This window comes from Rhinoderma darwinii, chromosome 8 (genome assembly GCF_050947455.1).
Source record: "Rhinoderma darwinii isolate aRhiDar2 chromosome 8, aRhiDar2.hap1, whole genome shotgun sequence".
In the NCBI taxonomy this organism is placed as follows: domain Eukaryota; kingdom Metazoa; phylum Chordata; class Amphibia; order Anura; family Rhinodermatidae; genus Rhinoderma; species Rhinoderma darwinii.
In genome coordinates this window covers 42,846,246-42,858,622 of record NC_134694.1, presented here as the reverse complement: position 1 = coordinate 42,858,622, position 12,377 = coordinate 42,846,246, and the positions used below count along the sequence as shown (strand labels likewise).

Below are 12,377 nucleotides of genomic sequence, written 5' to 3'. Positions count from 1 at the left end.
TTAAACATTAAAATAAGTCTCAATATATAAAACATACACATATTCGTATTGGCGTGGCCGTAATAACCTTCACAACTATTTTTTTGCATCATTTATGACCGTTTCCCAACCTTTTCAGGCTCGAGGCACCCCAGGAAAAAAAAAATTCTCAGGGCAGCCATACCAAAAATTGTTTACAAAACGACAAAAAATTGCTAAAAACAAGCAGTACACTCTTACGGTATGTTCAATGTTTTTTGTAAGGCAGAAACTAAAAATCTGCCTCAATTCGTTTAGGAATTTTGAGGCACAATTTGAATTGACAGCGTTGTTGACTTCTTTTTTTTATTTTTTTTTATTTTGCTGTGTTTTTTGCCCACATTTTTTTTAAGCCGTTGAAGCGAATGCAAAAACCGCAGACAAAAAAAGCACCCAACGAGCGCCGCAGGGTTTTTCCTGTTAATTTCAGTGGGAGGTCAGAGGCGGAAACCACTCGAAGACCATCAGCCCCCTACTTACAGTAAAATGACCAACAGCCCCCTACTTACAGTAAAATGACCAACAGCCCCCTACTTACAGTAAAATGACCAACAGCCCCCTACTTACAGTAAAATGACCAACAGCCCCCTACTTACAGTAAAATGACCAACAGCCCCCTACTTACAGTAAAATGACCAACAGCCCCCTACTTACAGTAAAATGACCAACAGCCCCCTACTTACAGTAAAATGACCAACAGCCCCCAACTCACAGTAATGACCAACAGCCCCCAACTCACAGTAATGACCAACAGCCCCCCACTCACAGTAAAATTACCCTTCAGTAAAGAGACCATAAGCACCCTCCAGTAAAGTGACCATCAGCCTCAGCCCCCCCCCCAGTAAAGCCACCATCAGCCTTCGTTCCCCCCGTTAAAATGACCATCTGCCCCTCTACTAAAGTGACCATCACAGAGAGAAAGTGTGCTTACTCCTGGGGGAAGGAATAAATAAGGAGGTATAAGAACAACAACTCCCAGCATGTTCAGGCTATTGTTATGTGACATCAATGGACATTACAGGGAAGAGATATAAGAGGAGGGAACTACAACTCAAAGCATGTCCAGGATGTTACGTGATATCAGAGAAAGTTTACAGGAGGAAGAGGTATAAGAGGAGAGGACTACAACTACCAGCATGTCCAGACTGTTATTATGTGATATCAGAGGACATTACAAGAGGAGGTATAAGAGGAGAGAACTACAACTCCTATCATGTCCGGACTGTTATGGGATATCGGAGGACATAACAGGGAGGAGGTATAAGAGGAGAGGACTACAACTTCCGGCATTCCCCCTGGCTCCATTTCTCACACAACTGCTAACAAAGTAAAGAAAAAAACACTGCCCGGTGTTAATGGCTCCTCTCCCTCCGTTAGGCTTCTAGTGGGAAGCGGTGGGCGGTACATGTAACAGACGTCCACGCTCATGTCTGCTACAACGTCGGGGCGGAGCTTGTAGCAAAAAATAATATATATATATATATATATATATATTTTTTTTTTTTAAATTGTTCTTTTTTTTTGCAGTAAAAACCGGCACCCCGGTTGGGAACCACTGATTTTATGATGTGTACGCTGTAAAAAAATAAAATAAAAACTGCTTTTTTTCACTTATTGTGGGGCACGAGGTGTGATGCATTTAACCTCCATGTGCCTCACATTAATAGTAATTAACCCCATCAAGTACCTTACACAAAACCCATTATGACTGAGAACAATGATGGGTTTAATTACTATTAATGTGAGGCACATTTTAAAATTCACCACACCTTGCGCCTCATCAGAAAACCGAAGGACTTTTTTTAATTTTTATTACTGTTGGCAAAGTATCGTTTTGGTATCGAAATCGCAATACTAAACTAAGTATCAGTATCGAAGCCCAAATTCTGGTATCGTGACATCCCGTGTGTGTATATATGTATGTATGTGTGTGTGTGTGTATGTATGTATATATGTGTGTGTATATATATATATATATATATATATATATATACATACAACTATATACAGACACACATTTTATTTATTATTATATATATATATATATATATGTATTATACACACACTAATATATAAAATTCCAGTCATTGACACAAGGCCTCAATCTAACACCTGAATTTATGAGCCACTACATGGACACACATCACATCCCCCATCAGACTGACTCCAGATCCCTCCTAAGTCATCACCCCTATAACCTCAGTTTTATTGCCCCGGCTTTTCTTAATGATGTATCACATCATGTACTAATTGTCTTTGTGAAACATCTTAAATGTTGTGCTTTTTTCTAAGTCATTCATTTGTAAAATTGTCTGACGAAGGAGCCTGTGTGCCCTGAAAGCTTGCATATATAATTTTTATGGTTAGCCAATAAAGGTATCATACCTACAATACTTGGTATCTGTAAAAACTATAGCTCGTCCCGCAAAAAGCAAGCCCTCATACAGCTCTTTTTTTGGTCACCTTGCCTCCAAAAAAAAGGATAAAATGTTTCACGTACCCCAAAATGGTACCAATAAAAACTACATCAGGTGCCGCAAAAAAACAACCCTCATACTACTACGTCTATGAAAAAATAAAATTAGTTAAGGCTTCCATTCAGCAAAGAAAAATATGCAGTTTTGCTGGACCAAGGGGAACATTTTTTTCTGTTTCAAGCGGTGATTTATCAAGGTCCTAAAATTAGAGAACCAAGAAGGGGCCCAAACATATCTGCTGGAAGTGAGGGTGCCCATATTATACCAGGATAGCACGTTCCCAGCAAAATTCTCCAAACTGCAAAGGTACAGAGTGTGGACCAAAAGGGGGATAAGAAAGGACACCCTTTTTAGTACGACACCGGCCTGTGCATAAAGGATTGCTTCACAGCGTAACACCCATCTATGAATTATTTTATTGTTTTTTTTTTACCCCATTATTAAACCACCTGGCTATGCCCCTGATGTACTCTGCCCAGCTTACATATGCCCCCACATTATAAACTAATATAACAGTAAAACTCCAAACAAAACTATTACCAAGCAAAATCCATACTCCAAAAGCCAAATGGCGCTCCCTCCATTCTGAACCCTACAGCGTGCCCAAACAGCAGTTTACTTCGACATATATGGCATCTCCATACCCGGGAGAACACTTTTAACAATTTTTGGGGTGTGGCACAAGCTGGGCACGACATATTTACCACTGAAATGGCATAACTAGGGAAAAATAGCAATTTTTACTTTTGCAGCATCTGCAGTTTAATCATTTATGGAAAAGACCTGTGGGGTGATAATGCTCACCATACCCCTTAATGAATGCCTTAAGGGGCGTAGTTTCCAAAATGGGTCACTTCTCAGGGGTTTCTTTTATTATTTCACATCAGAGCCTCTGCAGTTTTGAACCAATACTTAGTAAATCGCCAAATTGGGCCTAAATTTTGCATGGTACTCTTTCACTCGTGAGCCCTGTTCGTCAAGGTAAAAGATTAGGGCCACATGTAGGGTGTTTCTAAAACCGGGAAACACAGCATAATAATTAGAGAGCTGTCTTGTTATGGTGGCAAAAGCTGGGCATCACATTAACATTCTCATTACACCCCTAGGTGAATACCTAGAAGGGTGTAGTTTCTAAAATGTCACTTCTGAGGGGTTTCCACTGTTTTGGTCCCACAGGGGCTTTGCAAATGTGACACCGCTCCCAGAAACCAATCCAGCAAAATGTGAACTTTAAAAGCCAAATGGCACTCCTACCCTTCTGAGCCCTACTGTGTGCCCAAACAGCAGTTTATGACCACATATGGGGTATTGCCATTCTCTGGAAAGGTTGCTTTACAAATGTTGGGGTGCTTTTTTTCTCCTTTTATTTGTTGAGAAAATTAAATATTTTGAGCTAAAGCTACATCTTCTTGGAAAAAATTTAAATTTTTATTTTCGCTGCCCAAATCCAATAAAAACTATGAACACCTGTGGGGTCAAAATACTCACTACTCCCTAGATTAATTCCTCAAGGGGTGTAGTTTCCTAAATTAAGTGACTTTTGGGGAGTTTCCACTGTACTGGTCCCTCAGGGGCTTTGCAAATGCGACATGGTGCAGAGAAACCAATCCAGCAAAATCTGTGCTCCAAAAGCCACATAGCGCTCCTTCCCTTCTAAGCCTTGCCGTGTGCCCAAACAGCAGTTTATGACCACATATTGGATATTTACATACTGTGGAGAAGTTGCTTTACGAATGTTGGTGTGCGTTTTCTTCTTTATTCCTTGTGGAAATGTTACTTATTTTTTTTAGCTAAAACTACATCCTATTGGAAAAATGTAAAAAAAAAATATTTTCATGTCCAAATTCTAATAAAATCTATGAAACAGCAGGCGGTTCAAAATGCTCACTACACCCCTAGATGAATTTCTTGTGGGGTGTAGTTTCCAAAATGGGGTCTTTTGTGGGGTGTTTCCTTTGTTATGACATCCGAAGACCTCTTCAAACCTGACATGGTGCCTAAGTATAACCTAATAAAAAGGCCACAAAATCCACTAGGTTCTCTTTTGATTGTGTGGCCGGTGTTTCAGTTCATTAGCACACTAGGGTAATGCGTGGGATATTTCTAAAAACTGCAGAATCTGGGCAATAAATATTGAGTTGCATTTCTCACGTAAAACCATCTGTGTTACAGAAAGAAAAATGGATAAAAAATGAATTTCTGCAAAACAAATGACAGTTTGTAAATTTCACCTCTAATTTGCTTTAATTTTTGTGAAACGCCTATAGGGTTAAACTTTCTAAATGCTGTTTTGAATACTTTGAGGGGTGCAGTTTTTAAAATGGGGTGATGTATGGGCCTCCTAAAGCCTCAGAACGGAACTGGTCCCATAATAAAAAGCTTTTTGAAGTTTTTTCTTGAAAATGAGAGACATTTCCGCTAAAGTTATAAGCCTTGTAACATCATAAAAAATTAAGAGGATGTTCAAAAAACAATGCCGATCAAAAGTAGACATATAGGAAATGTAAACTAGCAACTACTTTGTGTGATATACCTATTTGTTAGACAAGCGGATACATTTAAATAGATAAAAATGCAAATTTTTGCAATTTCTCGCTAAATTGAGTTTTTTTTCCACAATTAAATTCTGCATGTATCGAACAAATTTTACCAGTTACAAAGTCCAATGTGTCACGAGAAAGCCGTATCAGAATCGCTTGGCTAGGTAATAGCATTCCAAAGTTATTACCATATAGAGTGAGATATGTCAGATTTGAAAAATAAGACTGTCAGGTCAAAAGTGGCCGCAGCCGGGAGTGGTTAATAGTACTATGTACTTACAAATTGAGTTAACTGTCTATTTTTCTGTTCATGATATGCTAATATTGAGTCTTTTCTCCACCCACTGTGGGCAGTATAAATATATTGGAACACCTGTGTGTTATTGCTTGACAAAGGCTTCATTGAACAGCTGAAACGTTGCATCCCTTGCACATATGGGTGAATAAATGTATTTATTTTTTTTGGACATTTCTACTTTGGAGAGCTGCCTCTTCTCCTTGGTCTGTCTACCTTTGTGGGATCTAAAAGTCGGTTTTCTGGAGGCTGGCACCCTATTCGTCTCTGTGAAGTTTAGTTTTGCTATTCTGCCCATATCTTTGCCGTCTGTATCATCAATTGCCACTTATTTTCGCAGCCAATATCAGGCCATCTAAAAGGACTATACAATATAGATGTCATTAATTAGCAGCTACATTACAGATTCACACAGCTGTTTAGTTACTTTTATCTGTGTATCTTTTAATGCTTACAAATAAAGGTATAGACCTGATGAGCCCCCCCCCCCCCTTCCCCGTTCCTAAATGTAAAATGGCTGGTGTAAAAATAGGGTTCACTGGCTCGTGTCACCCACCGCGACTACATCCTTTATACTAGGGTCACTAGGTTTATGCCGAGCTCCCCTACTTTTTTCCTTGTATTAACGCTAATTATGCGCTTTGCCCCTAAGTGTGTGTGTGTGTGTGTGTGTGTGTGTGTGTGTGTGTGCGCACGCAGTATTTCATGACACAATAGTATAACAAAAGCAATATTTATTATACAAATCAAACTTCAATAATAAAACACAACACCGTAAATATTCACAGTATAGTATCAGTATACCCCAATACACATGAGTTAATATGTATTGAGTATACTCACACTATACATGGCACAGTATAAGAAATCAACCGTACTATACTACACCCCACCCACTTATCTAAACATAAATATATATTCGCTATATAGCATCAGCGCACCTCAATACATATAAAAAGGCCCCATGCGCACGACCGTAAAAAACTCTGTAGTTGCGGACCGTGATACGGTCCGCAATTACGGACCCATTCGGTTCTATTGGCCGCGGAAACCTTTCTGTATCTCTACGGATAGGTGTCCATGCCGTAGAAGTGTACCGCAAAAGATAGGACATGTCCTATCTTTTGCTTTTTGCGGGACGTGCTTCCATACTTTGAATAGGAGCAAGGGCCGAAAATTGTGGGCGGCCATCGGCGGCTGGCCGTGCCCGCAATCGCGGCCCGTGTTTATGTGCAAGGCCGTGTGGATGAGGCCTTACTTAATATGTACTAAGTACACTAATAATACACGTGCCACAGTACCAGTACAATATATTACAATACTATACTAACACCTACCCACTTAACTAAACATACATCACTCATCCTTCTGTGATCCAGCCCCACCTGGCTCTAACTGTCCCTGGTACTAGTGGGTTAAATACCAGGGGAAATCTGTAGACCAGAGAAGGAAAAGGGTTACCAGGGGAAGTAGGGGTTATGGGGAGAAGGGTAGGAGAGGTGAGGGGGAGGATACTTAGTGGTACATGGGGTTCTTGGTAGGGGTGCAGGGAGACAGGAGGTCTGTTGATTTGTGGTGGGGAGCAGGAAACAAGAGCGGGAAGTGTAGGTTTGTGGCCCTACTTATACCCTGCCCAACATGACTTTGTTCCTGAAGATAATTTTTAATGATTAGATTGTATCCCCAAGATATATTAATATTACTTGTCTTTTATTGCTTAAGGGCTTCAGACAGTTGGAATCTTTCGTGTTGGGAGTTCAAAGAAAAGAGTTGAACAGGTAAGTGTTGAGTGCTGCTGTTAGTTTAGTGTTATACATGCAAAATCAAATCAGAAATACAGGTCTCCCTTGAGGTCCAACAATTTGCTCTAGAATAATACTTGTAACTTGAGATCATAACTCTGTCAAACTAACAATAGGTTTGAGAACCCCAAAAATATTAACCCAAAATAGGAAAATATTAAGATGAAAGAAAAATAAGATAACTAAGCAACTCCTTACATATAAAACACAGAGCTGCTGTAAGCTGGGGCATTACTTTCTATGTAGATATGACAGGAGCTTCTTCAATGTTCTGTTCGGTACACAGTGTAAAGTAATATGAGGTTTACTAGCAGATCAGAACCCCGCAATGCAATCGCGGGGTTCCGATGGCTGCTCTGGCAGAACGGAGGCCTGATTATGGCCTCCTGTCGGCCAAATACGGGAGCTTGTTAGGTCCTGCCCGGAAGTATGGCCTAAAAGGCTTCCGGCCGCAAAAAGAAGATGGCACAGGCTCGTAAGCTGAGCCTGCAACATCAGCCGCAGGTGTCAGCTGTATGTTACAGCTGACACTTACTGTAATGGCAAGAAACAGAGCTAGCTCATACCCCTGCCATTAACCCCTTAGATGCCGTGATCAAGGGGTTTGTAGCGATCAGCATCGCCGTGGTGTGATCGTCGGGATACTGATCGTTGCCATGTCAACGGGAGGCCTAACAATGGCCTACTGGTCTGCAACGTATGGAAGCCCATTAGGCCCTGCCCAGCTCTTATGCATTGCACTACGTGGGTAGTGCAATGTAGTCGAGTAAATATCAGAGGTGCAGGCTTTCTAGTCCCCTAGTGGGCCAAAACAGAAGTGAAAAAAAGTTTATAAAAGTGTAAATATAAAAAAAAGTTTCAAGTTAGTAAAAACAAAAACTGCCTTTTTTTCAGAAGTCTTTTAGTATAGAAAAACATGTAAACGATAAAAAAAAATGAAAAAAAGTACACAAATTTGGTATCACCGCGTCCATAATGACCCAAACCATAGAACGATAATGTTATTTTTCGCGCATGGTAAACACAGCAAAAAATAACAATAAAAAAACAATGCCAGAAACTTTTTTTTATTTGGTCACCACATGAAATAAAAAGTGATCAAAAAGTCACATTTACCCCAAAATAGTACCAATAAAAACTACAACCCGTCCCCCAATAAACAAACCCTTACACAGCTTTTTTGACTGAAAAATAAGAGTATGGTGACACAAAAATTAAATTAAATTATTTAAAAACTGTGATTTTATTGTACAAACGCTGCAAAACAAAAAAAAATATTTATGGTATCGCCGTAATCCTATCGATCCGCAGAATATAGTAAAAATTAAATTTAGAGCTCACGGTGAACACTGTAAAAAAAAAACAAAAAAAAAAACCCCAAAACCTGTACCAATGAATACTAAAGACGGTCTCATAACAATTAAGCCCTCACACATCTCCGTTGGAGAAAAAATAAGGAAGTTCTGGTTCTCAGAATATGGCGACACAAAATATGCAGAGATTTCCAAAAGCGGATAAGATTGGGCAACATTTATCAGGCACTGGCCAAACATCTGCAGATTATTTATTTACCCCATTATTATACCACCTTATTATGTCCTGATGTACTTTGTCCAGTTTACATATGCCCCGATGTAGTCTGCACAGCTTACATATGCCCCCACATTATAAACTAAAATACCAGCAAAACCCCAAACAGAACTACTACCAAGCTAAATCTACTCTCCAAACGCCAAATTGCGCTCCCTACCTTCTGAACACTACAGTGTGCTCAAACAGCAGTTTAGGTCCACATATATGGGATCACCATACCCGGGAGAACCGCTTAACAGTTTGAGGTGTTTGTCTTCAGTGGCACAAACTGGGCACCACATATTGTGCCCTAAAATGGCATATCAGTGGAAACTTGCAATTTTCACTTTGCACTATCCGCTGCACATTAATTTCTAATAAAAAAAAACCCACCTGTGGGGTCAAAATGCTCACTACAGCCCTTAAAATGCCTTAAGGGGTGCAGTTTTCAAAATAGGGGTTACTACTTAGAGGTTTGTTTTGCTATTTGACCTCATAGCCCAGTAATTGTGGGCCAATGCTATGAAAGTCACCAAAATAGGCCTCAAATGCGCATGGTGCTTTTCACTTCTGAGCCCTGTCATATGTCCAGATAAATGCCTTGAGGGGTGTAGTTTCCAAAATGGGGTCCAAAAACCAATCCAGCAAAATCTGCATGCCAAATAGCGCTCTTGCATTTCTGAGCCCTGCAGTGTGTCCAAACAGCAGTTGATGACCACATATGGGGTATTGCGATAATCGGGAGTAATTGCATTTCAAATGTTGGGGTGCTTTTTCTCCTTTATTCCTTGTAAAAAATTTAACATTTCCACGTATTATCAGAAAAATTTAATATTTAATTTCACTGCATAATTCCACTAAATTCAGCAAAAAGCCTGTAGGGTCAAACTGCTCACTATTCCCCTCGATAAATTCCTTCAGGGGTGTAGTTTGCCAAATGGGGTCACTTTGGGGGGGGGGGTGGGGGTTTTCCACTGATTTTGTGCCGCAGGGGTTTTGGAAATGCGACATGGCACCCAAAACCCATTCCAGCAAAATCTGCATGCCAAGTAGCGCTCCTGCCTTTCTGAGCCCTGCCGTGTATCCAAGCATGAGTTTATGACCACATGTGGGATAGTGCTGTACTTGGGAGGGATTGCTTTACTAATATTGGGGTGCTTTTTCTTCAACCCTTGTAGAAGTGAAAAATGGCAACATTTTTGTGGAAAAAAAAATGTTAATTCATTTTCACTGCCTATTTCCACTAAATTAGGTAAAAAACCTGTGGGGTCTAAATGCAATCTATACCCCTCGATAAATTCCTTCAGGGCTGTAGTTTCCAAAATGAGGTCACTTTTGGGAGTTTCCCCTGTTTTGGTCCCTCGGGCTTTCAAATGCAACATGCACTGCAAACCATTCCAGCAAAACTTGAGCTCCGAAAGGCAAATGGTGCTTCTTATCTTCTGGGCCCTCCCGTGTGTCCAGGCAATAGTTTGTCCTGATTATGGCAATATCCCATATGTGATAATTGTTTTTAAAATGTTGGGATGCTTTTTCGCCTTTATTCTTTTGTAAAAATTGAAAATTTTCACATTTTATCAGAAAATAATGTCGATTTTAATTTTTACGTACTAATTCCACTAAATTCAGCAAAAAAAAAACCTTGGGGTTAAAATGCTCACTATACCCCTTGATAAATTCCTTGAGGGGTGTTTGCCAAATGGTGTCATTTTGTGGGTTATTGCCACTGTTTTGGCACCATAAGGCTTTTGAAATTTTATTTGAAAATGTGAGAAATTGCTGCTAAAGTTCTAAGCTTTGTAAATACCAGGAAAAATAAAATAATGTTCAAAAAACGATTTTGTGTGGTATTACTATCTGTCTTTCAAGAAAATACATTTAAATTTAGAAAAATGCAAATTTTTGCAAATTTTCTCAAAATGATGGTGTTTTTAGTTAAACAATTAGTGTATAGGTGATTAAACATTGTTCACATTTTTTACATTTTTTTTTCACGAGTCAGGAAATATTATAAATTAGATTCTAATTTATAAAATTTCCCAGCGCTGGTCACTAGATGGAGCAATTCCCAAAATTGCAGCATTGCATGTGGTAAAGCAACCACATTGCTTTATGCTGCAAAATTTGAGAACTCACTCGCTCTAGTGAGCTCTCAGAATCCCCCCTCCTTTATCCTGGCTAGTGCCGGGAGAAACGAGGGGATTGAACGGTCAAACCTCCTTTACGGTGTGTCGCCATTTTTTGAGCTAACACACAGTGTAGTAGGTTAACATACAGTAGTAAACACACAGTAAAACATGTACATACACAGACCTAACTTACCTGCTCCTGCCGCCGCCGCTCCCTCCGGTCCATCCGCTCCGTCTGCTACCTCCGCTCCAAGTGCACAAGTCCGGAAGCCGTGACCGGAAGTAGTAATCTTACCGTCCGGCCGCGACTTCCGGTCCACAAGAAAATGGCGCCGGACGTCGCACAGTTCAATTTGGACTGTGTGGGAGCGGCGCATGCGCCGTTCCCACACAGACGGCGTACAGCATAGTGGATGGAACGGGCCCCGTTCGCATTCACTATGGGACTGTATGTGCCGTATTCCATGTCTATATGTGTCGTTAATCGACACATACAGAGATGGGGAAAAAAAATGGCAGCCCCCATAGGGAAGAAAAAGTAAAAAAAAAAACACAAACACACAAATAAATAAAACATGTTTTAATAAAACTCTAAAATCAAATTGATCGAAAAAAAATTTTTTTCGTGACACTGGTCCTTTAAGGGGTTAACACAGGTTGTTGTTCACGTTGGTCTCTATCCTCAATGGCAAACTAATTTCCATGTTTCTGAGACAAATACCTCTCCGTATGCTTTTGGACTGTGGGAGAAAAACCAGAGTACCTGGAAGAAATTGACCCAATCACGAGTACTGCATGAGTACTCCATGCGGATGTTGTCTTTGGTCGGATTTAAACCCAGGACGCCTGTGCTGCAAGGTAACAGTGCTAACCACTGAGCCAACGTGTAACTCCGAAACAACGAATGGGTATGTATAAGGCAATAATATAACAGTCAACAAATAACCATGTGAATATCCAAAATATATTTAATTATTTCTTAGAACTCAATATGCTACACAGAGGTTAAAAACATTTAAAATCGGCATAGAGGATGCCATATATGAATCAAAAGGAGGGGGAAAACCACCATAAGTGGTAAACAAATAGTAGCCCCACTTACTCACCTAAACCCCTAGAGCAGACGTTCAATGCATGAGGTAATAGAAAAAGGACAAAAATTGTTGCATGAAGTAAGCATGAGATCAGCATGTCCTATATGAGAACCGTTTTAGGGGAGAAGGGGAAAAGAGCCCCACGGGTATCGCCGACAAGTGGCTTCGTCAGGGGTGAGCCAACGTGTGCCACCTTCACCTGGTGTCCAAAGGAGCATCTGATTCTGGCGTATGTGGATAGCAGTACAGTACACGTAGCACTACCTCGCAGAGATGCTACTAGATGGCCAATCAGGGACCTACAATAATACAGCACCCATTGATTGGCTTTGCTTGACCCCCGCAAGAAGCTCTGAATCACAGGTGTTTTGCTAGTGAAATGTGCACTCTGACTGGATCTTCTAGCCAATGGTATGCACTGCAGACTGGCATTGGCTATGGAATAGTAAG

General features: G+C 40.3%; 1 protein-coding gene across 1 annotated transcript in view; it reads left to right on the top strand.

Moving 5' to 3' along the window:
* The window catches only part of LOC142659465 (rho GTPase-activating protein 6-like), a 370,769-nt gene that overhangs the window by 114,238 nt on the left and 244,154 nt on the right, over positions 1 to 12,377 (top strand). Inside the window, exon 6 of the mRNA XM_075835626.1 lies at positions 7,053 to 7,108. Within this exon, the coding sequence (XP_075691741.1) occupies positions 7,053 to 7,108 (56 nt within the window). The remainder of the gene's footprint in view (positions 1 to 7,052; positions 7,109 to 12,377) is intronic.